This window comes from Coregonus lavaretus (assembly GCF_964263955.1).
Source record: "Coregonus lavaretus genome assembly, chromosome: 24".
NCBI classification, from domain to species: domain Eukaryota; kingdom Metazoa; phylum Chordata; class Actinopteri; order Salmoniformes; family Salmonidae; genus Coregonus; species Coregonus lavaretus.
The window spans coordinates 38,458,412-38,484,277 of NC_140011.1; the positions used below are offsets into that span (position 1 = coordinate 38,458,412).

A 25,866-nucleotide genomic window follows, 5' to 3' on the forward strand; every position below is an offset into this window, starting at 1 on the left:
AAAACTGACAAAAAATAAGAAACATGAATATGAATGATTTAGTTTGTAATTCAGATCTTGACAGGGAACCAAATATCCATCTGGTCAGATTTATTATTTTGAGTAGAGCAGCCAGCATCACAGCACAAAACAATCTAATAGCCCTCTATAAATCACATATTGTTGACATTTGATACTGTTAATTAAAACACTGAAAAAACAATTGCTGTCTCTGTTATAATGTTTTCCATATTTAAATCTCTATTAGCCACAGGAGGTTGGTGGGAAAACAGGCTTGTGTTAATGACTGGAGCGAGTTAGTGGAATGGTATCAAATCATTCAAACATGGTTTCCAGGTGTTTGATGCCATTCCATTGGCTCCGTTCTGGACATTATTATGAGCCGTTCTCCCCACAGCAGCCTCCTGTGCATGACCCCATGGTGAATAAATGTTTTTCACTGCATATAACTTCTTCTCAGGTAGCCTACACACAGAGCTGCTACTGCATGATACCATTGCGTTCCACCTCACACCATGGACACTGGGTCCTGTACTTTACTTGCCTTCAGTACTGACACAGCAGCCATATGGGAAAGTATTGTCCAGACTGGTATTGGGTTACTGCAGACTCAGACAGTCTTGAGATTCAGTATACATTTTTTTTTATCCCAGTCACAACCAGTCTGATGAATGCACACAAGTGTGGTTTTAAATCCTTGCCCAGATCTTTATGTAGCCTAGACCACTGGCAATGTTAAGAACCACCGATATTCACAGGTCCATTTGGCACATGGATGTGAAGAGAGACTGAGGAGACCCCGCTCCAATCACAGCTCAGACAGTTCCTGCAGTGTCTCTTCTGCAAACAACTCGCCATTGTAAGCAGTTTTGCTCCTTGTTCCATCCTTATTGACTTTGCGCTTGTCTTTTTAGGAGTAGCAGGAGACTGCTGTGTACTTCCTTGAGACAGAATGTCCTCCATTCTCTGATTTCCTCAGTAGCTACTCTCATGACCTGTCAGGATGTACAAGTTGCTTAAGGCTGATGGATTGTCCGTGGGAGTACTCTGCAAGATAATGTCCCTGAGGAATGAAAGCATACGTTAATGTGCAACACATCTTTTTATTTTGCTTCAATGATTTGACATAAATGTTTTGTTATCGAATTGCAATCAAACTCCTATAATTAAGAGACATGCCTTGAGGTTCCCAAGACTCTGAATATTCGACTTTCATCCGTGATCTCTTGTGTAACCTATGAAAAATGTCACAGGTGTCACAACGTCATTTTATTGTCAATAGGAGAGTTGACAATACAGTCTGACAATACTGAAAAGCTGGCCTGGCATGAAAAACGTGTTCTGCATTACCTCATCACCATGTAAGCTTCTACCTTTAAGACCATGCTTCCAGAAGGCCAGAACACTGTCCTGCAAACATACTGCAAAGAACAATTTAGTCACCTCCAATCCAGTTGAGACTGCTGAGGGGAGGACGTCTCATAGTAATGGCTGGAATGGAGTCAATGGAATGGTATCAACCACATGGAAACCACATGTTTGATACCATTCCATTGACTCCATTCCAGCCATTATTATGAGCTGTCCTCCCCTCAGCAGCCTCCACTGCTCCAATCCAAAGACACCAAGCTAAATGATTAGAATGCAGAACACATTCCCTTACCAAGAGTCTCAATGGAAAAGTCAAAGGTCAACTTTGAGGTCATCCCTTTGCTTGGGCTGCCGTCCAGGTTCACAATGTTCACAGTATCTGCAAAGGTACAATGGAAAAACGGTCACAATTCACTCTTTGCTTTTTTTCCTTCATTCAAGGGTCTTTAGCGCTCTGAACAGAACACTAGCACATCCAATGTTCCTGACCAAATGATACTGAAAGCAGAGTCAATGTTCCTGACCAAATGATACTGAAAGCAGAGTCAATGTTCCAGACCAAATGATACTGAAAGCAGAGTCAATGTTCCTGACCAAATGATACTGAAAGCAGAGTCAAAGGTCTTGACCAAATTATACTGAAAGAAGACTATTGGAAAAAAAATAATGAACTCACTCTCCAGAGCGATCAGAACTGTGTCTCTGTCCAGCTGGGTGACCTGCATCACCTTCAGAGATCGACTATCTGTGAAAACGTCACATAAACAATAGCATCACAGCTTGTACACTCTGCTGATCTTTGTCTAGATTAAAACTGGATTAAAGATCCAGTTAGTGATGGAGGGTGATTATCATACTAATAATAACATCAATTCCATCTACAGTACCTGACTGGGCTCTTGGTGTGTCATTCAGGTGGATGATGTCAAAGTGGACCTGCTCACAGGTCTTGACAGGGGCCTGTAGCCTGCTCACACCCACACACACCTGTGGCAGCTCATCTGTCTCCAGGACAAGCAGCTCAAAGATGGGGAGGGTTTCTGGGAGACTGATAGCTATGTACTAGAGGGGAAGGAGAGAGCGGAACAGACATTGTCGGAATGCTATGCGATGCTTTTCTATATACAGTGCCTTCGGAAAGTATTCAGACCCCTTGACTTTTTCCACATTTTGTTACGTTACAGCCTTTTCTAAAATTGATTAAATAAATAAAAATCCTCAGCAATCTACACACAATACCCCATAATGACAAAGCGAAAACAGATTTGTAGAAAGTTTTGCACATTTATTAAATATAGAAACAGAAATATCTTATTTACATAAGTATTCAGACCCTTTGTTATTAGACTCGAAATTGAGCTCAGGTGCATCCTGTTTCCATTGATCATTCTTAAGATGTTTCTACAACTTGATTGGAGTCCACCTGTGGTAAATTCAATTGATTGGACATGATTTGGAAAGGCACACGCCTGTCTATATAAGGTCCCACAGTTGACAGGGCATGTCAGAGCAAAAACCAAGCCATGAGGTAGAAGGAATTGTCCGTAGAGCTCCGAGACAGGATTGTGTCGAGGCACAGATCTAGGGAAGGGTACCAAAACATTTCTGCAGGATTGAAGTTCCCCAAGAACACAGTGGCCTCCATCGTTCTTAAATGGAAGAAGTCTGGAACCCCCAAGACTCTTCCTAGTGCTGGCCGCCCGGCCAAACTGAGCAATCGGGGGAGAAGGGCCTTGTTCAGGGAGGTGACCAAGAACCCGGTGGTTACTCTGACAGAGCTCCAGAGTTCCTCTGTGGAGATGGGAGAACCTTCCAGAAGGACAACCATCTCTGCAACATTCCACCAATCAGGCCTTTATGGTAGAGTGGCCAGAAGGACATCACTCCTGAGTAAAAGGCACATGACAGCCCGCTTCGAGTTTGCCAAAAGGCACCTAAAGGACTCTCAGACCATGAGAAACAAGATTCTCTGGTCTGATGAAACCAAGATTGAACTCTTTGGCCTGAATGCCAAGCGTCACGTCTGGAGGAAACCTAGCACCATCCCAACGGTGAAGCATGGTGGTGGCAGCATCATGCTGTGGGGATGTTTTTCAGCTGCAGGGACTGGGAGACTAGTCAGGATCGAGGCAAAGATGAACGGAGCAAAGTACAGAGAGATCCTTGATGAAAACCTGCTCCAGAGCACTCAGGACCTCAGACTGGGGCGAGGGTTCACCTTCCAACAGGACAACGACCCTAAGCACACAGCCAAGACAATGCAGTAGTGGCTTCGGGACAAGTCTCTGAATGTCCTTGAGTGGCCCAGCCAGAGCCCGGACTTGAACCCGATCGAACATGGAGAGAGACCTGAAAATAGCTGTGCGCAACGCTCCCCATCCAACCTGACAGAGCTTGAGAGGATCTGCAGAGAAGAATGGGAGAAATTCCCCAAATACAGGTGTGCCAAACTTGTACCATCATACCCAAGAACACTCAAGGCAGTAATTGCTGCCAAAGGTGCTTCAACAAAGTACTGAGTAAAGGGTCTGAATACTTGTGTAAATGTGATATCAGTTTGTTGTAGTTTTTTTTTAGCATACATTTCTAAAAACCTGTTTTTGCTTTGTCATTATGGGGTATTGTGTGTAGATTGATGAGGGGGAAAAAACGATTTAATCCATTTTAGAATAAGGCTGTAACGTAACAAAATGTGGAAAAAGTCAAGGGGTCTGAATACTTTCCGAAGGCACTGTATATATATTTTAAAAAGCAATGCTAACATTGCATTGGGATCACACACCTTGAGTTGCATGAACTTCTGAAGAGGCTCATACCACAGCAGTAGGACTAGGCCAGTTGGTACAACAGCACACAGAAATGTACTGTCAGTGTACGGGTTATGCACTGAGAAGTTAAGGCAGGAGGGAGAGAGAGATGTCGTCTTAGTCATAAAGACTGTACAGTACACCTCCATTTTAGACTAAAATAACATGTTTCCTACCAACACTGCAGCGTCGACAGCCTTTGGTGTCTGGTATCTTCCCAGACACAGAAAACTTTCTAAAACAGAGAACACATTAACATGACATTTTTTTTGGTACAATTTCAAGGATAATTTCCCTTCCTCTCATGTTAGTATCAGTGAAAAGCAACAGTGCTTGGGTATTTTCCAATGATGTATATAAACCCTGGATTGCTGATGCTATGTATTGGCCATTGAGAGGCTTTGAAGCCACTGGTTCGCCATATTATCACTCCCCAGTAGGAGCAGACCTCCATAGGAATTACTGAAATTATACAGTATTTCAATTAAAATGTTTCAAGGTCCAAATTACATGTATTTAGTATTTTCTTGATGTAGTGGGGACAGTTACATTAGTAATCTAAAAACAATTACACCAAGGAAAATGTTTTTATATATTTTTTCATTTTCTATTTTTATGTTTAGCTCACATAATATAATTTAAAGGTATGCATTAAGGTGTCTGTAATATAATAAATGTGGCAAAAACAAATTTAGACATTAAGAAATGAATTTCTATAGCTTCCAAAAATATTTTTGTGAATGATGGTGGAATGCCAAGATTGAGTCACCATGGCTTCAACACAGCCATCATAGTCATCTAGTGTATATATAAATCATTGGTATTTTCACTACAGCCCCCCTCTGACAAGGGGTGGGGTGTCCCTACCTTGAGTTGATCCTCTCAGTGAGGCGGTGGGTGTTGATGTACAGGTGGCCCTGCCTCTTCTGCAGGTGTCTACGCTGGTCAAACAGGGTGGTCAGCCTCTGGGAGCACAGCTGGGATGATTTTCCTACGGAGCACAAAGACAGTCAACACACACATCTAGATAGAGCATAAGTATTAGGGTGTGTTGTAATTGTTGGTGTTGTGGGGACACTGAGGGCCCTACCCGAGATAGACATTAGCACGTTGTTCATGACATACAGCCAGCTGCACCTCTGGGGTAATAACTGAAAAACAATAATAATCATAAGAACAACTGATGGGTAGAGCTTTATTGTGTTTAAAAATAATAATAATTGTACAATTGATGGTAGCTACCTTCTCCATGGTGTCCTCATGGAGCTCGTTGAGGTTCAGGGTGTAGATGCCCTCCTCTGTCCCCAGGATGAGGTGTTGATCTGAGGGAGGACAGTCAGACATTCTTCCTGAGATCTGACTGGTTTGACAGAAGCTCTATTTACCTCTTGTTAGTCTTTATAACCTGTGCGTACCTTTAGTCTTTGGCAGGACCCATGTGACAGCACAGTGAATCTTCAATGGACAGCCATTAAACACCTTGGAAAAACAGGCCCCCATCTGGAAAAGATTGTGTGGGTCAATATGCATAATTTCAGTCCCGCACTGACCTCCGCAGAGTCATCAAACGAGCAAAAGGACAATATAGGAATAAGGTGGAATCATATTACACAGGCTCCGACACACGCCGCATGTGGCAGCGGATACAGTACGAATTACAAAGGAAAACCCAACCGTGATCTGCCCAATGATACCTCTCTACCAGACGAACTCAATGCATTTTATGCACGCTTTGACAACAACATCGTGCCGGGTGTGAGGGCCGTCACCGACCCAGAGAAAAGTCTTTAATCAGGTCAACACCCGCAAGGCCGTGGGGCCCGACGGTATTCCAGGGCGCGTTCTCAGAGCATGCGCAGACCAGCTGGCAGGCGTATTCACTGTCCTTTTCAACCTCTCCTTGTCCCAGTCTGTAATCCCCACATGTTTTAAGATGACCACCATCATTCCTGTCCCCAAGAACTGTAAGGCTTCATGCCGCAATGACTACCGCCCTGTAGCACTCACTTCTGTAATCATGAAGTGCTTTGAGAGGCTGGTTATGGCACACATTAACTCCACCATCCCAGACACCCTAGACCCAATCCAATTTGCATACCGCCCCAACAGATCCATAGATGCAATCTCAATTGCTCTCCACACTGCCCTCACCCACCTAGATGAAAGGAATACCTAGGTGAGAATGCTGTTCATTGACTACAGCTCAGCGTTCAACACCATTGTCCCCTCCAAGCTCGTCACCAAGCTTAGGACTCTGGGTCTGAACACCTCCCTCTGCAACTGGATCCTGGACTTCCTGACGGGCCGACCCCAGGTGGTGAGGGTAGGCACAATCACCTCCGCCACGCTGACCATCAACAAGGGGCCCCACAGGGGTGTGTGCTTAGTCCCCTCCTGTACTCCCTGTTCACCCACGACTGTGTGGCCACGCACTACTCCAACACCATCATCAAGTTTGCTGACGACACGACGGTGGTAGGCCTGATCACCGGCGACGATGAGTCAGCCTACAGGGAGGAGGTCAGTGACCTGGCAGTGTGGTGCCAGAACCACAACCTCTCCCTCAACGTCAGGAAGACCAAGGAGCTGATCGTGGACTACAGGAAATGGGGGGGGCGAGAAGGCCCCCCATCCACATCGACGGGGCTGCAGTGGAGCAGGTTGAGAGCTTCAAGTTCCAAATCACTGAAGACTTAAAATGGTCCTAACATGCGCAACAGCGCCTCTTCCCCTTCAGGAGGTTGAAAAACGTTTGGCATGGGCCCTCAAATCCTCAAAAAGTTCTGCAGCTGTACCATTGAGAGCATCTTGACCGGCTGCATCACTGCTTGGTATGGCAACAGCACCGCCCTCGATCGCATGGTGCTACAGAGGGTGGTGCAGACAGCCCAGTACATCACTGGGGCCGAGCTCTCTGCCATCCAGGACGTCTATATCAGGTAGGAAGGCCAGGAAAATCATTAAAGATCCCAACCACCCAAGCCATAGACTATTCTCTCTGCTTCCACACGGCAAGCGGTACCGGTGCATCAAGTCTGGCACCAACAGGCTCTTGAACAGCTTCTATCCCCAAGCAATACGACTGATAAATAGCTAACTAAATAGCTACACGGACTATCTGAGTTAACCTTGTATCTTTATTTACCTTTTATTTTTGCACTGTCTCTATGCACACTCACAGGGCCTTACATACACACTCACTCCATCATCTTCTCACTCACACATAATATGCACATACATTTATACGGACTCTACACACACCCACTCACATACAAGCTGCTGCTACTCTGTTTATCTTATATCCTGTTACCTAGTCCCCTTACCCCTTACCCCATCACTCCCGTATCCGTGCACATTGTAAATATGGTATTGGAACTGACCCTGTATATAGAATGCTTACTTACTTACTTACTTATTGTGTTCTTCTTATTTCTCGTGTTTTTTTTTTCCTAGTATTAAATTGTTATGATTATTGCATTGTTGGGTTTTGAGTTTGCAAGAAAGGCATTTCACTGTACTTGTGCACGTGACATTAAAACGATACATTCTTTTATTTTTGGTGGCTATATATCCAGACATCTTGACTTACATGCACTTTGGGCGTGGGTGGAAGTCCATGGCAATCACCTCTCTGAAGAAGACAAAAATTCCACGATAGAATAATCTGTCATCGTGTGTACAAAATATGCATTTAAGAGTGCTGTCAGTAACTTGTTGATGGTGACTCACCGAGTCCTCAGTTTTCCTCCTGAGCGTGCTCCATTCTGGAGACAGTGGGGGCCCCTGGGCCATGCAGGGCGTCTCTCCCAGCCTCCGTCCTTCTGGCTCACTGCCCTCTGCAGGAACACACAGACCCATCAGTGCAGCATAGCTTCTCAGGATAATGGGTGTGAGACTTTTGGTCATGCAGATAGTATACATGAAAAGCAGTTGATTCCACTACTTGTTACGCGATGACGTCATAGATTGTTTCAGTTTTCCTGGATGTGTTGTGTGTGGTGCTGTACCTTCAGACGAGCAGTAGGAGGAAAATGAGAGGTCAGAAAAGATGGTAGAGTTGAAGAGAGAGGGTTCAGCCAGGGTGGGGTCTGTGAATGGAGGTGTGACAGTCGGAGGGGTTGAGTCACAGTTGACAGTAGATTCTACGGGAGGAGTAGAGGCAGTGGATGGGGGGATGGTATGCCTTGGGGCAGGGCTGAGGACCCCACTCCTCTTCACTGTGCCACATTTATCCATATCCTCATCTTCAGGAGAGTGCTGCAACAGATGAACACAGACACTTGTGTGGTTCCAAAGAAACAGTGTTGAGTGCCTGAGAGGCTGATGATAGTCTGTAGTACTCTCTCACCTCAGCAGAGGGCGCTCTCTTTATGGTTAACCTCCTGCAAAGAATATCAAACAGACACAAATATACTATGTTATGGGAATGAAACATGTCTAGTTGTGTGGATGTGCAGTATTGTTTTAAATTCCCTTGCATTCAGCTTACTTGGTATGTTTGTTTGTAATGGAAATTATATTTTGTTCCTTTTTGCAAAATATAATACATTAGGAATAGAATACAGTACAGTCATGGTCAAAAGTTTTGAGAATGACACAAGTATTGGTCTCCACAAAGTCTGCTGCCTCTGTGTTGATGATGGCAATTTGTATATACTCCAGAATGTCATGAAGAGTGATCAGATGAATTGCAATTAATTGCAAAGTCCCTCTTTGCCATGAAAATGAACTTAATCCTAAAAAACCTTTCCAATGCATTTCAGCCCTGCCACAAAAGGACCAGCTGCCATCATGTCAGTGATTGTCTCGTTAACACAGGTGAGAGTGTTGACGACGACAAGGCTGGAGATCACTCTGTCATGCTGATTGAGTCAGAATAACAGACTGGAAGCTTTAAAAGGAGGGTGGTGCTTGAAATCATTGTTCTTCCTCTGTCAACCATGGTTACCTGCAAGGAAACACGTGCCGTCATCATTGCTTTGCACAAAAAGGGCTTCACAAGGCAAGGATATTGCTGCTAGTAAGAGGTTCAATTGTTGTGAAGAAGGTGTCAGGGCGCCCAAGAAAGTCCAGCAAGCGCCAGGACCGTCTCCTAAAGTTGATTCAGCTGCGGGATCGGACTCAGGTGTGAGTGTATCTGCATGCACAGTGAGGCGAATACTTTTGGAGGATGGCCTGGTGTCAAGAAGGGCAGCAAAGAAGCCACTTCTCTCCAGGAAAAACATCAGGGACAGACTGATATTCTGCAAAAGGTACAGGGATTGGACTGCTGAGGACTGGGGTAGAGTCATTTTCTCTGATGAATCCCCTTTCCGATTGTTTGGGCCATCCGGAAAACACCTTGTCCGGAAAACACCTGAGGTGAGCGCTACCATCAGTCCTGTGTCATGCCAACAGTTAAGCATCCTGAGACCATTCATGTGTGGTGTTGCTTCTCAGCCAAGGGAGTGGGCTCACACAATTTTGCCTAAGAACACAGCCATGAATAAAGAATGGTACAAACACATCCTCAGAGAGCAACATCTCCCAACCATCCAAGAACAATTTGGTGACGACCAATGCCTTTTCCAGCATGATGGAGCACCTTGCCATAAGGCAAAAGTGATAACTAAGTGGCTCGGGGAACAAAACATCGAAATTTTGGGTCCATGGCCAGGAAACTCCCCAGACCTTAATCCCATTGAGCACTTGTGGTCGATCCTTAAGAGGCGGGTGACAAACAAAAACCCACAACTTCTGCATTGATTATGCAAGAATGGGCTGCCATCAGTCAGGATTTGGCCCAGAAGTTAATTGACAGCATGCCAGGGCGGATTGCAGAGGTCTTGAAAAAGAAGGGTCAATACTGCAAATATTGACTCTTTGCATAAACTGAATGTCATTGTCAATGAAAGCCTTTGACACTTATGGAATGCTTGTAATTATACTTCAGTGTACCATAGTAACTACTGACATAAAGATCTAAGAACACTGAAGCAGCAAACTTTGTGGAGACCAATACTTGTGTCATTCTCAAAACCTTTGACCACGACTGTAGGTAGATAAGGGTGTTTTGCCTTACAGACATAATACAGTAGGTAGGTAAGGGTGTTTTGCCTTACAGACACAATACAGTAGGTAGGTAAGGGTGTTTTACCTTACAGACATAATACAGTAGGTAGGTAAGGGTGTTTTACCTTACAGACATAATACAGTAGGTAGGTAAGGGTGTTTTGCCTTACAGACACAATACAGTAGGTAGGTAAGGGTGTTTTACCTTACAGACACAATACAGTAGGTAGGTAAGGGTGTTTTGCCTTACAGACACAATACAGTAGATAGGTAAGGGTGTTTTGCCTTACAGACACAATACAGTAGGTAGGTAAGGGTGTTTTGCCTTACAGACATAATACAGTAGGTAGGTAAGGGTGTTTTGCCTTACAGACACAATACAGTAGGTAGGTAAGGGTGTTTTACCTTACAGACATAATACAGTAGGTAGGTAAGGGTGTTTTGCCTTACAGACACAATACAGTAGGTAGGTAAGGGTGTTTTGCCTTACAGACACAATACAGTAGGTAGGTAAGGGTGTTTTGCCTTACAGACACAATACAGTAGGTAGGTAAGGGTGTTTTGCCTTACAGACACAATACAGTAGGTAGGTAAGGGTGTTTTGCCTTACAGACACAATAGAGTAGGTAGGTAAGGGTGTTTTGCCTTACAGACACAATACAGTAGGTAGGTAAGGGTGTTTTGCCTTACAGACATAATACAGTAGGTAGGTAAGGGTGTTTTACCTTACAGACACAATACAGTAGGTAGGTAAGGGTGTTTTACCTTACAGACACAATACAGTAGGTAGGTAAGGGTGTTTTGCCTTACAGACACAATACAGTAGGTAGGTAAGGGTGTTTTGCCTTACAGACATAATACAGTAGGTAGGTAAGGGTGTTTTACCTTACAGACATAATACAGTAGGTAGGTAAGGGTGTTTTACCTTACAGACACAATACAGTAGGTAGGTAAGGGTGTTTTACCTTACAGACACAATACAGTAGGTAGGTAAGGGTGTTTTGCCTTACAGACACAATACAGTAGGTAGGTAAGGGTGTTTTGCCTTACAGACATAATACAGTAGGTAGGTAAGGGTGTTTTGCCTTACAGACACAATACAGTAGGTAGGTAAGGGTGTTTTGCCTTACAGACATAATACAGTAGGTAGGTAAGGGTGTTTTGCCTTACAGACACAATACAGTAGGTAGGTAAGGGTGTTTTGCCTTACAGACACAATACAGTAGGTAGGTAAGTGCTATAAAGAGATGTATATGGGAAGTATTTTAGCCTCACCTTTCAAGTAATGCTTCCTCAACACACTCCAGTAGACTTCTGCACCTCAAAATGTAGAGTAGATTCAGTTATTGTTGCTTTCATTAGTGATTTATTACAGCTGACGTCACATAGGAGGTTTGAGAAATAATAGCTTACGGGGAGTTGTTCTCATCTCCTGTAATGCTCCATTCGTCATACGATCCCTGTTGGGGAAAATATGTTGATGTACTGACAACTTGACAAATAAACAGATTGTTTTTCTATGTTCAACATGCTGTTTGTAAAACATAGCGGTTAGACACAGATGATCCTCACCAGGTCCGGAGAGCGCTCGGTCTCCTTCCTCATGGGAGGGCCAAATTTGAGCAGACCAACTGGAAAACACCCAGTCAAATAATCAGCACATATACAATTATGATCCAGAATAACACCTTTAAAATATTAAATACTCTGTAGTAGATAATCATCATTATCATCGTAATCATATATTTTTTGTTATGACAATGATATGAGATACCGGTAAACAAAAACACACACTTGTTCTCACACTACTCTCTTTCATTTTCTTTCATTTTATGTGAATGGATGCTTAGTCTTGGTGCCAGTGACTATCCCCTTGTGTCCTCCTGACCTTGGCTGCTTGCCCCCGCATGCTGTAATGTAACGCTACATTGGCCATAACAATGGCTCATCAGTAACTCCAGAGTCCTTGAGGAGCTGTGCTTAGAGGGCAAGGATCTGAGAGGCTATACAGATGCCGTATCTTAATTTGAGCCAGTTTGCTACATCAGGAAAACAATCCTGCAGCAACTGGATATGTTAGTTATTATGTGGAATATAATTAATGGACATTTTTGTAGAGGTTGATACATTTTTCGTAAGGGAAGATCAAGTCTGACATTTCTATGCGCAAATTACAAACTTCAGAAGCCTTTTTAACCCTCATACACTACATGTTTTACATTTCCTGCATTGCAGGAATGTTCTCCTGCAACATGGTGATCAAATTAAGATCCTACATCTGTAGTTACTCACACTGCTCCTCAGAATGAGTCCTTTGGACCGGCAGGTGTTTCGCTAAGGATTGGATCTTATCAGGGAATGCACTGCATGTCTGCAAACCCACACAACAACATACACAGCACATACAGAGCATTAGTGACATATTCATCTTAGTAGTATAGTAATCCACATCATAGATTGTTGTGCCCAAGCACACATTTTAGGAAAGGAAAGGTGAGGTGAGGAGAGGATAGGGGAGGGGAGGAGCTCACATCAAGATCACTCTCGTCCATAGTGTGTGTGGTTTGCAGAACAGGGTTGCTGGCCATGTCCAGCAGTTCGATGGCCAGGGTCCTGGTCAGCAGCTGACTCACAAAGGGGTGCTGAGGAGAAAACCTAGGTCATGTGGGGAGTGTGTCTCACCCGAAGGACTATAGAACAGTTTCTTCACTAGGGACATGAATTCAACAGTTTTTTTTAGTAACATTGATGCTATCTTCTTGCTCTCCTCAAAAGGATGGAACTCTTTGAGATAGTACCTGTGACAGTTTCTCTGCAGTGGGCCTTTTGCGAGGGTTCTTGGTGAGGGATATTTTCACAAAGGTGTGAAAGTCAGCAGACCTAAACAGATAGACCTCTGGTTATTGCCACATAGGCTCCTGGACACTCACTGTAACATACAGTATATACTTTCAGGTCTGTAGTTCATATTACTTTTAAATTGTAAAGTAACTTCTACCATTTGGTCTTGTCCTTTAGTTTGGGAGGCTGGAAGCTGCTCTTTGACATCATCATCAAGGCCCTAGAAGAAAATAACAAAAGGTAATGTACTTATTAACCTGTTGATGAAACATGATGCAGTGATCATGATCAAAATCTGATCTGTTAATGTGACTGGATACATGAAACTAGATTTAACTTAACACCACTGTTATTACAGAATCTGTATAATGATAATACATGAGAGGTGACATCCCAGCAACTGTGCCCTCACCTCATGGGGTGCAGGTCAAACATGGGAGGCTGAAGCTCTGCCAGCTCGATAGCGGTGATACCCACTGCCCAGATGTCACATAGCTGGTTGTACCCGCCTTTCCTCTCCACTGCTGCCACCTCGGGTGCCATCCTAGAAGAGCAAAGCTGCCCGTGGATAACTATGGTAAACCATGATCATGGGCCTCGTTTCGGTACCATGGATGGACTTAGATCACTCACCAGTAAGGCGTGCCTATGAATGACTTCCTTTTGGCAACTGAGGCGTTGATCTCAGCTGCAACGCCAAAATCCGCTGGGGAAAGAAATATGTAATGAGAGAAGTGGAGAAAAAGTATTTTAGGATGTGTGAGAGTGAGTGACAGTGTGAGGGTGGTGGACAGTCACTGACCCAGTTTAACATCTCCTCGCTCTGTCAGAAGAATGTTGGCTCCCTGTGAAGAACCCACAGTGACACAATGAGTGCACCATCTCACGCTCTCCCGTGAGGACCATCCACAGCTCCAAATACACACACACAGACAGACATCTACACTTACATATTACATTTCAGTAAGTATGAAGGAGTAGTTCAAACGTGCCAGACCAAAATGATTCAAATCAAATGAGGGGTAGAGTGAATTGTTAACATGTTTTATATCCAACAGGATTCTATACATTACCTTTATGTCTCTGTGCATTTTTCCAGTCTCATGTAAGTGATGCAGTCCCTGCAAACACAGAAAACCCAATAACAATGCACTGAAAAAAATGAACGTTCTTAAATGGTTCTTCATCAGCTCTTCGGGTTCCTTGGAAAACTCTTGCCCGATAAAGAACCTTTGATTTAAGTTGGGGATTCTTGACGTGGCATCTACGGTTCATTCGAATTCTAAAAGGTTCTTCAAATATATGGAAGCCTGCAGATGTGTCCCTTTCATAGCACACAGCAAATTGGGTAGTGTTAACTAATGTTGATTTTTCAGTGCAACATTTCTAGTGTTGATTCATAAGTTTAATTAACACTGTAAAGAGTTAAAGTACCACTCAGTGGTGTAAAATAACCTCAGTGTTGGTGTTAATAACCAGAGTTGAACCAAAACCACGCCCATCATCATTATATTTCCCAGCATGCTCTATTGCAGTTTGGTTTTTAGAATTGTTTGTTTCAATATCTATGTTTTTCCATGCACATTGATTGATTAATTTAATCTCATGCTACTGAAATATAAATAACATACATTTTTCTAAACTATTCCAATCTGTTACTTGGACTTATTGCACCAGTTACTGAAATGGTTGTTCCAGTTAAGATGTTTAAGGTAGTCTCATACCTTAATCTTCCACACCCTGGCAGTCATTCTGAATGCAGGTTGCTTGTGAATAAAAAAATTCAAAATGTTGGATATCCCCAATCTGGCTGGATTCCAATAGGAATTACACATCACTTTGCAAGCCAGCATAATGCAATTTAAGAGGCCTGATGTGGCCTGTAAACAATGAGTTTCAGGCCACTGTACAGTCGTGGTCAAAAGTTTTGAGAATTACACAAATACTAATTTTCACAAAGTCTGCTGCCTCAGTTTTGATGATTGCAATTTGCATATACTCCAGAATGTCATGAAGAGTGATCAGATGAATTGCAATTAATTGCAAAGTCCCTCTTTGCCATGAAAATGAACTTAATCCCCAAAAAACATTTTCACTGCATTTCAGCCCTGCCACAAAAGGACCAGCTGCCATCATGTCAGTGATTCTCTCGTTAACACAGGTGAGAGTGTTGACAAGGACAAGGCTGGAGATCACTCTGTCATACTGATTGAGTTAGAATAACAGACTGGAAGATTTAAAAGGAAATCATTGTTCTTCCTCTGTTAACCATGGTTAACCATGGTTACCTGCAAGGAAACATGTTCCGTCATCATTGCTTTGCACAAAAAGGGCTTCACAGGCAAGGATATTGCTGCTAGTAAGATTACACCTAAATCAACCATTTATCGGATCATCAAGAACTTCAAGTAGAGAGGTTCAATTGTTGTGAAGAAGGTGTCAGGGCGCCCAAGAAAGTCCAGCAAGCACCAGGACCGTCTCCTAAAGTTGATTCAGGTGCGTGATCAGGGCACCACCAGTGCAGAGCTTTTTCAGGAATGGCAGCAGGCAGGTGTGAGTGCATCTGCACGCACAGTGAGGCGAAGACTTTTGGAGGATGGCCTAGTGTCAAGAAGGGCAGCAAAGAAGCCACTTCTCTCCAGGAAGAACATCAGGGACAGACTGATATTCTGCAAAAGGTACAGGGATTGGACTGCTGAGGACTGGGGTAAAGTCATTTTCTCTGATGAATCCCCTTTCCGATTGTTTGGGGCATCTGGAAAACACCTTGTCCGGAGAAGACAAGGTGAGCGCTACCATCAGTCCTGTGTCATGCCAACAGTAAAGCATCCTGAGACCATTCATGTGTGGGGTTGCTTCTCAGCCAAGGGAGTGGGCTCACTCACAATTTTGCCTACGAACACAGCCATGAATAAAGAATGGTACCAACACATCCTCCGAGAGCAACTTCTCCCAACCATCCAAGAACAGTTTGGTGATGACCAATGCCTTTTGCAGCATGATGGAGCACCTTGCCATAAGGCAAAAGTGATAACTAAGTGGCTTGGGGAACAAAACATCGACATTTTGGGTCCATGGCCAGGAAACTCCCCAGACCTTAATCCCATTGAGAACTTGTGGTCGATCCTCAAGAGGCGGGTGGACAAACAAAAACCCACAAATTCTGACAAACTCCAAGCATTGATTATGCAAGAATGGGCTGCCATCAGTCAGGATGTGGCCCAGAAGTTAATTGACAGCATGCCAGGGCGGATTGCAGAGGTCTTGAAAAAGAAGGGTCAACACTGCAAATATTGACTCTTTGCATAAACTTAATGTAATTGTCAATAAAAGCATTTGACACTTATGGAATGCTTGTAATTATACTTCAGTATACCATAGTAACATCTGACAAAAATATCTTATAACACTGAAGCAGCAAACTTTGTGAAGACCAATACTTGTGTCATTCTCAAAACATTTGACCACGACTGTATTATGGTAAAACTAGACCCTTAAAAGAAGGCCTTATGAAATATGTATTGTATTGTCACTTGGTGAAGGCCACAGGACTGTAAATGAATGAATGCAACAACCATGTCTCTGTCACTATCAAACACAGTCATGGGTGGTACTGGTAACTCTAAAAGTCATTCAAAAGGCACCCTGGGAAATATAAAAATAAGGCTTAAAACCTTACAGCAGGGCTATTCAATTCCAGTCCTGGAGGGCCGAAACATGTCTGGTTATGATTTTTTTATGGATCTTCATTTATGGTTCCTCTGAAACCCTAAAATGGTTACCCTATGGCCCTCAAACTCAACTCTGGACCTCGAAGGCAGTTCCACTGCTTTTTTTCCACTGTTCCCTTCTAATCAGGGACTTTTAGTCCTGGGACACCAGGTGGGTGCAATTAATTATCAACAGAAAACCAGCAGGCTCCGGACCTCGTTGGGTAAGAGTTGAATACCCCTGCCTATAGCATTGCTCTCAAAAACCTTATTTGGTTCCAACTTGCACCTTTTATTTTTTCGAGTGTGGCACTGTCTCTCAGGGTAACAGTCAAGCATTATCTTTATGAATTTACAATGTAAATAATGTTACATCCAAATGGAAAGTTTCACAATATAAAATGGTTGAACGCCTCAGCCAATGAATAAAGCTGCATATCATTTCATGCTTACCTGTAGTGTTTCCCTGCAAACATATGCAATCTGCCTCTCATTCAGGGGGCCAGTAACTATGGAAACATAAAAATGAAGTATGTCAGGGCCATCATTTTAAAAAATGAATATGAGATACACAGTAGTAACTGGTTGAATCTTATTTTATTTTTAAATATATTTCTTTAGGGTGTAGATCAGCTTTAATATTGCGGATTGATTATGGATTCCATCAATGTAATTGTCTGCATCATTTCCAATCCCCCATATTTGTTTTGTAAGTATATACAGTACCAGTCAAAAGTCTGGACACACCTACTCATTCAAGGGTTTTTCTTTATTTTTACTATTTTCTACATTGTAGAATAATAGTGAAGACATCAAAACTATGAAATAACACATATGGAATCATGTAGTAACCAAAAAAGTGTTAAACAAATCAAAATGTATTTTATATTTGAGATTCTTCAAAGTAGCCACCCTTCGCCTTGATGACAGCTTTGCACACTTGACATTTTCTCAACCAGCTTCATGAGGTAATCACCTGGAATACATTTCAATTAACAGCTATGCCTTGTTTACATTTTAGTCATTTAGCAGACGCTCTTATCCAGAGCGACTTACAGTTAGTGAGTGCATTTTTTTTTTTGTGTGTGTTTTTTTCATACTGGCCCCCCGTGGGAATCGAACCCACAACCCTGGCATTGCAAGCGCCATGCTCTACCAACTGAGCTACACGGTTAATTTGTGGAATTTCTTTCCTTCTTAATGCGTTTGAGCCAATCAGTTGTGTTGTGACAAGGTAGGGGTGGTATACAGAAGATAGCCCTATTTGGTAAAAGACCAAGTCAATATTATGGCAAGAACAGCTCAAATAAGCAAAGAGAAATGACAGTACATCATTACTTTAAGACATGAAGGTCAGTCAATCTGGAAAAATTCAAGACCTTTTAAAGTTTCTTCAAGTGCAGTCGCAAAAACCATCAAGCACTATGATGAAACTGGCTCTCATGAGGACCGTCACAGGAAAGGAAGAGCCAGAGTTACCTCTGCTGCAGAGGATAAGTTCATTAGAGTTAACTGCACCTTAGATTGCAGCCCAAATAAATGCTTCACAGAGTTCAGGTAACAGCCACATCTCAACATCAACTGTTCATTGGAGACTGCGTGAATCAGGCCTTCATGGTCGAATTGCTGCAAAGAAACTACTACTAAAGGACACCAATAAGAAGAAAAGACTTGCTTGGGCCAAGAAACACGAGCAATGGACATTAGACCGGTGTAAATCTGTCCTTTGATCCAAATTTGAGATTTTTGGTTCCAACCGCCGTGTCTTTGTGAGATGCAGAGTAGGTGAACGGATGATCTCCACATGTGTGGTTCCCACCGTGAAGCACGGAGGAGGAGGTGTGATGGTGCTTTTCTGGTGACACTGTCAGTGATTTATTTAGAATTCAAGGCACACTTAACCAGCATGGCTACCACAGCATTCTGCCGCGATACGCCATCCCATCTGGTTTGCGCTTAGTGGGACTATCATTTGTTTTTCAACAGGACAATGACCCAAAACACACCTCCAGGCTGTGTAAGGGCTATTTGACCAAGGAGAGTGATGGAGTGCTGCATCAGATGACCTGGCCTCCACAATCACCCGACCTCAACCCAATTGAGATGGTTTGGGATGAGTTGGAGCGCAGAGTGAAGGAAAAGCAGCCAACAAGTGCTCAGCATATGTGGGAACTCCTTCAAGCACTACTCATGAAGCTGTCACCCTAGACCCACTTAAATTTGCTTACCGCCCCAATAGATCCACAGACGATGCAATCGCCATCACACTGCACACTGCTCTATCCCATCTGGACAAGAGGAATACCTATGTAAGAATGCTGTTCATTGACTATAGCTCAGTATTCAACACCATAGTACCATCCAAGCTCATCATTAAGCTCGAGGCCCTGGGTCTGAACCCTGCCCTGTGCAACTGGGTCCTGGACTTCCTGACGGGCTGCCCCCAGGTGGTGAAGGTAGGAAACAACATCTCCACTTCGCTGATCCTCAACACTGGGGCCCCACAAGGGTGCGTGCTCAGCCCCCTCCTGTACTCCCTGTTCACCCATGACTGCATGGCCAAGCACGCCTCCAACTCAATCATTAAGTTTGCAGATGACACAACAGTAGTAGACTTGATTACCAACAATGACGAGACCGCCTACAGGGAGGAGGTGAGGGCTCTGGGAGTGTGGTGCCAGGAAAATAACCTCTCACTCAACGTCAACAAAACAAAGGAGATGATCGTGGACTTCAGGAAACAGCAGAGGGTGCACCCCCCTATCCACATCAACGGGACCGCAGTGGAGAAGGTGGAAAGCTTCAAGTTCCTTGGCGTACACATCACTGACAAACTGAAATGGTCCACCCACGCAGACAGTGTGGTGAAGAAGGCGCAACAGAGCCTCTTCAACCTCAGGAGGCTGAAGAAATTTGGCTTGGCACCTAAATCCCTCACAAACTTTTACAGATGCACAATTGAGAGCATCCTGTCAGGCTGTATCACCACCTGGTACGGCAACTGCACCACCCGCAACCGCAGGGCTCTCCAGAGGGTGGTGCGGTCTGCCGAACGCATTACCGGGGGCAAACTACCCGCCCTCCAAGACACCTACAGCACCCGATGTCACAGGAAGGCCAAAAAGATCATCAAGGACATCAACCACCCGAGCCACTGCCTGTTCACCCCGCTATCATCCAGAAGGGGAGGTCAGTACAGGTGCATCAAAGCTGGGACCGAGAGAATGAAAAACAGCTTCTATCTCAAGGCCATCAAACTGTTAAATAGCCATCACTAGCGCATTAGAGGCTGCTGCTGCCTATTGAAATCACTGGCCACGTTAAGAAATGGAACACTAGTCCCTTTAATAATGTTTACATATCTTGCACTACTCATCTCATATGTACAGTATATACTGCATTCTATTCTATAATATCTTAGTCCATGCCGCTCTGTCATTGCTTGTCCATATATGTATACAGTGGGGGGAAAAAGTATTTAGTCAGCCACCAATTGTGCAAGTTCTCCCACTTAAAAAGATGAGAGAGGCCTGTAATTTTCATCATAGGTACACGTCAACTATGACAGACAAAATGAGGTAAAAAAATACAGAAAATCACATTGTAGGATTTTTTATGAATTTATTTGCAAATTATGGTGGAAAATAAGTATTTGGTCAATAACAAAAGTTTCTCAATACTTTGTTATATACCCTTTGTTGGCAATGACACAGGTCAAATGTTTTCTGTAAGTCTTCACAAGGTTTTCACACACTGTTGCTGGTATTTTGGCCCATTCCTCCATGCAGATCTCCTCTAGAGCAGTGATGTTTTGGGGCTGTCACTGGGCAACAAGGACTTTCAACTCCCTCCCAAGATTTTCTATGGGGTTGAGATCTGGAGACTGGCTAGGCCACTCCAGGACCTTGAAATGCTTCTTACGAAGCCACTCCTTCGTTGCCCGGGCAGTGTGTTTGGGATCATTGTCATGCTGAAAGACCCAGCCACGTTTCATCTTCAATGCCCTTGCTGATGGAAGGAGGTTTTCACTCAAAATCAAACGATACATGGCCCCATTCATTCTTTCCTTTACACGGATCAGTCGTCCTGGTCCCTTTGCAGAAAAACAGCCCCAAAGCATGATGTTTCCACCCCCATGCTTCACAGTAGGTATGGTGTTCTTTGGAAGCAACTCAGCATTCTTTGTCCTCCAAACACGACGAGTTGAGTTTTTACCAAAAAGTTATATTTTGGTTTCATTTGACCATATGACATTCTCCCAATCCTCTTCTGGATCATGTAAATGCACTCTAGCAAACTTCAGAAGGGCCTGGACATGTACTGGCTTAAGCAGGGGGACACGTCTGGCACTGCAGGATTTGAGTCCCTGGCGGCGTAGTGTGTTACTGATGGTAGGCTTTGTTACTTTGGTCCCAGCTCTCTGCAGGTCATTCACTAGGTCCCCCCGTGTGGTTCTGGGATTTTTGCTCACCGTTCTTGTGATCATTTTGACCCCACGGGGTGAGATCTTGCGTGGAGCCCCAGATCGAGGGAGATTATCAGGGGTCTTGTATGTCTTCCATTTCCTAATAATTGCTCCCACAGTTGATTTCTTCAAACCAAGCTGCTTACCTATTGCAGATTCAGTCTTGCCAGCCTGGTGCGGGTCTACAATTTTGTTTCTGGTGTCCTTTGACAGCTCTTTGGTCTTGGCCATAGTGGAGTTTGGAGTGTGACTGTTTGAGGTTGTGGACAGGTGTCTTTTATACTGATAACAAGTTCAAACAGGTGCCATTAATACAGGTAACGAGTGGAGGACAGAGGAGCCTCTTAAAGAAGAAGTTACAGGTCTGTGAGAGCCAGAAATCTTGCTTGTTTGTAGGTGACCAAATACTTATTTTCCACCATATAATTTGCAAATAAATTCATTAAAAATCCTACAATGTGATTTTCTGGAAATGTTTTTCTCAATTTGTCTGTCATAGTTGACGTGTACCTATGATGAAAATTATAGGCCTCTCTCATCTTTTTAAGTGGGAGAACTTGCACAATTGGTGGCTGACTAAATACTTTTTTTTCCCCAATGTATATTCTCAAATTCCATTCCTTACTAGATTTGTGGGTATATGTTGTGAAATTGTTAGATATTACTTGTTAGATATTACTGCACTGTCGAAGCTAGAAGCACAAGCATTTCGCTACACCCGCAACAACATCTGCTAAACACGTGTATGTGACAAATAAAATTAGATTTTATTTGAAATTTGATTTTATTTAAATGCCAAGAGTGTGGAAAGCTGTCATCAAGGCAAAGGGTGGCTACTTTGAAGAATCTCAAATATAAAATACATTTTGATTTGTTTAACACTTTTTTGGTTACTACATGATTCCATATGTGTTATTTCATAGTTTTGATGTCTTCACTATTATTCTACAATGTAGAAAATAATAAAAATAAAGAAAAAACCCTTGAATGAGTAGGTGTGTCCAAACTTTTGACTGGTACTGTATATATAAAATATATATTTTTAAATATATTTTCCTGGTTGAATCTTTACTTGAACACTGGACGATGCCATTCATATACACCAGAGCCATGTATTTACATACAATTTGAAAAATGAATACATTGGTTCTCCAACTACCATGATAAATGTCCTGCAGGGAACCTCCTCCACAGTACTCCATGCAGATCCACAGCTTGTTATTTCTACCAAAGGAAGAGGCATACCGTTAAAGGACAGTGGTGTAAAGTACTTAAGTAAAAATACTTAAAAGAACTACTTAAGTCGTTTTTGGGGGTATCTGTACTTTACTTTACTATTTCTATTTTTTGACAACTTTTACTTCACTACATTCCTAAAGATAATAATGTACTTTTTACTCCATACACTTTTTACTGACACCCAAAAGTACAGGACAGGAAAATGGTGCAATTCACACACTTATAAAGAGAACAACCCTGGTCATCCCTACTGCCTCTGATTTGGCGGACTCACTAAACACAAATGCTTTGTTTGTAAATTATGTCGGAGTGTTTGAGTGTGCCCCTGGCTATCGATAAATAATAATAAATAAATAAAATTGTGCCGTCTGGTTTGATTAATGTAGGGAATTTGAAATGATTTATACTTTTACTTTTGATACTTAAATATATTTTTGCAATTACATTTACTTTTGATACTTAAGTATATTTAAAACCAAATACTTTTAGACTTTTACTCAAGTAGTATTTTACTGGGTGACTTTCACTTTTAATTGAGTCATTTTCTATTAAGGTACAGTACCTTTACTTTTACTCAAATATGACAATTGGGTACTTTTCCCACAACTGTTAAAGAAATACCTCATTGCATTTCATATCAAGTTTCAACGTAATGTTTAATTGCAGACCAAACCTGAGGTAGCTGCCGAAATAGGCTACAATGTTCTTGTGAGTGCATTCTTTAATCATGGTAATCTCCTGCTGGATAGATAAGATGTCATCACCTGAAGAGAGAGATGAGCAAAGACAAATTCAAATTCTGGAATATCACTTCTGCAACACAATGTGATTAAAGGTCCAATGCAGCCATTTTTATCTCAATATCAAATCATTTCTGGGTAACAATTAAGTACCTTACTGTGGTTGTTTTCAATGAAAATTGTCAAAAATAACCAAAAATCGCTTCTTAGCAAAGAGCAATTTCTCAAGCAAGAATTTAGCTAGGACTGTCTGGGAGTGGTCTGAGTGGGGAGGGGAAAACTGAAAACTAGCTGTTATTGGCAGATAGGTTTGGAGCTCTCTTTCTTATTGGTCTATTAACTAATTTATCGCCTGGTGACGTCACATGCTGAAATTTCAGGCAGTCTTTTCAAACAACTCTATAAAAGGGCATTATCATTATTTTCACAATTTCACACTATTATTCCAAACTCATAGTGTGGAAATGTATATTAAACACAGGAGAATCACGTTGACTGAACTGGGCCTTTAAGATAAAAACACAATCACACTTTGGGATAAATATCCTACCAGGATCTAGTTTTACAACTTTGATTGCAGAGATCACGGATGTCTTGATGTTTCGTGCCTATGGAGAAGACAAGAGTGCAAAAAAGTTAGTGATTTTTTTTCCTGATCATATGACATTGTGATTTCACTTCTTACTGTGAACTTTATATGTAGTGACATGACCTTTGAGGTATCACAGCTTCGCAGTTCTGCAATGGGAAAAACAAATAGTAGCCTACCACACATCACATTTTTTACATTTTTGTCATTTAGCAGACGCTCTTATCCAGAGCGACTTACAGTTAGTGAGTGCATACATTTTCATACTGGCCCCCCGTGGGAAACGAACCCTTGCGTTGCAAGCGCCATGCTCTACCAACTGAGCTACAGGGGACCATCATCACCAGTTGAAAGGAGTTCCAGATATATTATCCTATTTGTGGGACTTGTGCTCACACTTTCTCTTCCCCTGAGAAAGCATTGGTGATAAGGGAAAGAACACCCTCACTGTATGGCTACAGCGCAGGAGGTTGGTGGCACCTTAATATTGGGGAGGACGGGCTCGTGGTAATGGCTGGAGTGGAATCTATGGAATGGTATCAAACGCATGGTTTCTATGTGTTTGATGCCATTCCATCAGCGCCGTTCCAGACATTATTACGAGCCGTCCTCCCCTCTGCAGCTTCCACTGGTCTACAGATCATACAGACACAATGCTTCTGTTACCAAGCAAATCAGCGAACGGCCACGCGGGAACTATGAGGCTCGTGTCAGTCACCGATAGAAGAACTGCTACCCTTGAAAAAAGACATCTGTTACGGAGCGTACTCACTTCCTGTTTTGTTTCTGTAGTAAAAGACTTCCGGAGATGAAAGGCATGTAAGAGTAATGTATCATATTGCAGCAGAACTTTTACCTCATGGACAAAATGAGGCTATTATTGCAAATATCTGATCAAGATCACTTACCAAACAGGACCTAGGCAACCAACCCTTCCCTTCTTTCATAATGATCTACTCATTAAATGTTTTCAATGAGAAAAAGTAAATTAATTACAGAAATCTCTCCAATACTTTACAAGGGTTTCTTGGGTGTCATGTGCTATGACAGTGAAGCTGCAGTGAAAATACTATATTTGCTGGCCATTCCAAATATCATGCTTTAGGTCAGGGTACTGGCATAGGTGTGTACAATGACTTTCTCACAGTTTTGACACTTCTTCCTTTCTCAACCCATTTTCGGTTTCCTGTTATCAACTGCTGCCTTCTAGGCACCATCTCAGCTAACCACAAACTAAACCATTATTTTTTTCTGTACCATACTGTAAGGTTTAACAGTGGAGTGCATTTCATAATCTGACAACTTTATTTGGTGTGCTGGACCTTTTTCAACACAAGACCGCGTAGACCTAGAGAAAAAGCTTTTTCAGCATTTCCCTGAGCCTTGTTTTGACATCAGCCATTCTGATGTTAAACTCTGTGCACATGACAACCAAACATTCAATACAGTTATGGAGAGAGACCATGCAGCCTGCCTCCATGCATAGATTGATGACACTAACGATGGTGAAATATCACTTCTCTGGCAACATTATATGATTAATAAAACCATCACATTCTGTTTTTAAACGTTGACTGCAACCGTCAACATAGAACAGACTAGAGCTATTAAAACAGACTATGGATATTAAAAACAATGTATTCAAACAGGTGCGTCTGCTCAGGTATACCAATACAGTCATATGCAAAACAATCTTATAATTCGGGGGTTGGATGCAAATACAGTAGCCTACGAAGGAGACATCATTTTCACTAAAGGACTGAATAATATGCAAAATATCAGAGCATGGCTTATTTCAAATAGGCCTACCTTAAATACGTCTCCGTATGTACCACTACCGATTCGTTGAATCATCTCGTAGTCCTCCAACGGGTTCGAGTAGGAAACACCAATTGCATCCATCGCAGCACTGTATGTCTCGACTAGTGCTTTCTAGCCACTAATTATATGATTCCTATCCAGATGTCTGCACTTCCTCTGCAACAAACCATCAGAAGCAAAAGCTGAAATAAAAATGGCAGCTATACAGCCTTGTGATGCTCAGAGAACGGCA

General features: G+C 42.7%; 1 protein-coding gene across 1 annotated transcript; it reads right to left on the reverse strand.

Annotated features, from left to right (window-relative positions):
* Window positions 1–75: 75 nt before the first annotated feature.
* Window positions 76–25,724, reverse strand: LOC311099672 (mitogen-activated protein kinase kinase kinase kinase 2-like). Its single transcript, XM_084140392.1, has 32 exons — window positions 25,623–25,724; window positions 23,775–23,832; window positions 23,158–23,248; window positions 22,405–22,469; window positions 17,234–17,289; window positions 14,144–14,191; window positions 13,873–13,915; window positions 13,704–13,776; window positions 13,483–13,614; window positions 13,228–13,290; window positions 13,028–13,109; window positions 12,761–12,871; window positions 12,522–12,600; window positions 11,802–11,860; window positions 11,643–11,689; window positions 11,505–11,543; window positions 8,527–8,560; window positions 8,186–8,435; window positions 7,908–8,014; window positions 7,768–7,809; window positions 5,594–5,678; window positions 5,421–5,500; window positions 5,269–5,329; window positions 5,046–5,169; window positions 4,355–4,413; window positions 4,154–4,257; window positions 2,259–2,433; window positions 2,048–2,116; window positions 1,664–1,750; window positions 1,351–1,421; window positions 1,180–1,235; window positions 76–1,063 (listed from the first exon to the last, which is right to left on the reverse strand). The coding sequence occupies exons 1-32, from the start codon at window positions 25,713–25,715 to the stop codon at window positions 976–978; spliced, it is 2,631 nt and encodes an 876-aa protein (XP_083996518.1). The 5' UTR covers window positions 25,716–25,724; the 3' UTR covers window positions 76–975.
* Window positions 25,725–25,866: the final 142 nt, after the last annotated feature.

Bases quoted from the DNA above. Each gene is read 5' to 3' on its own strand.
- LOC311099672 (XM_084140392.1), bottom strand. From the start codon at position 25,715: ATGGATGCAATTGGTGTTTCCTACTCGAACCCGTTGGAGGACTACGAG. The intron at 23,249-23,774 runs GTAGGATATTTA...CTCTCTCTTCAG, and splicing joins AGTTGTAAAACTAGATCCTG to GTGATGACATCTTATCTATC. The intron at 17,290-22,404 runs GTAGTTGGAGAA...ATGTTTCCATAG, and splicing joins CCTGCAGGACATTTATCATG to TTACTGGCCCCCTGAATGAG.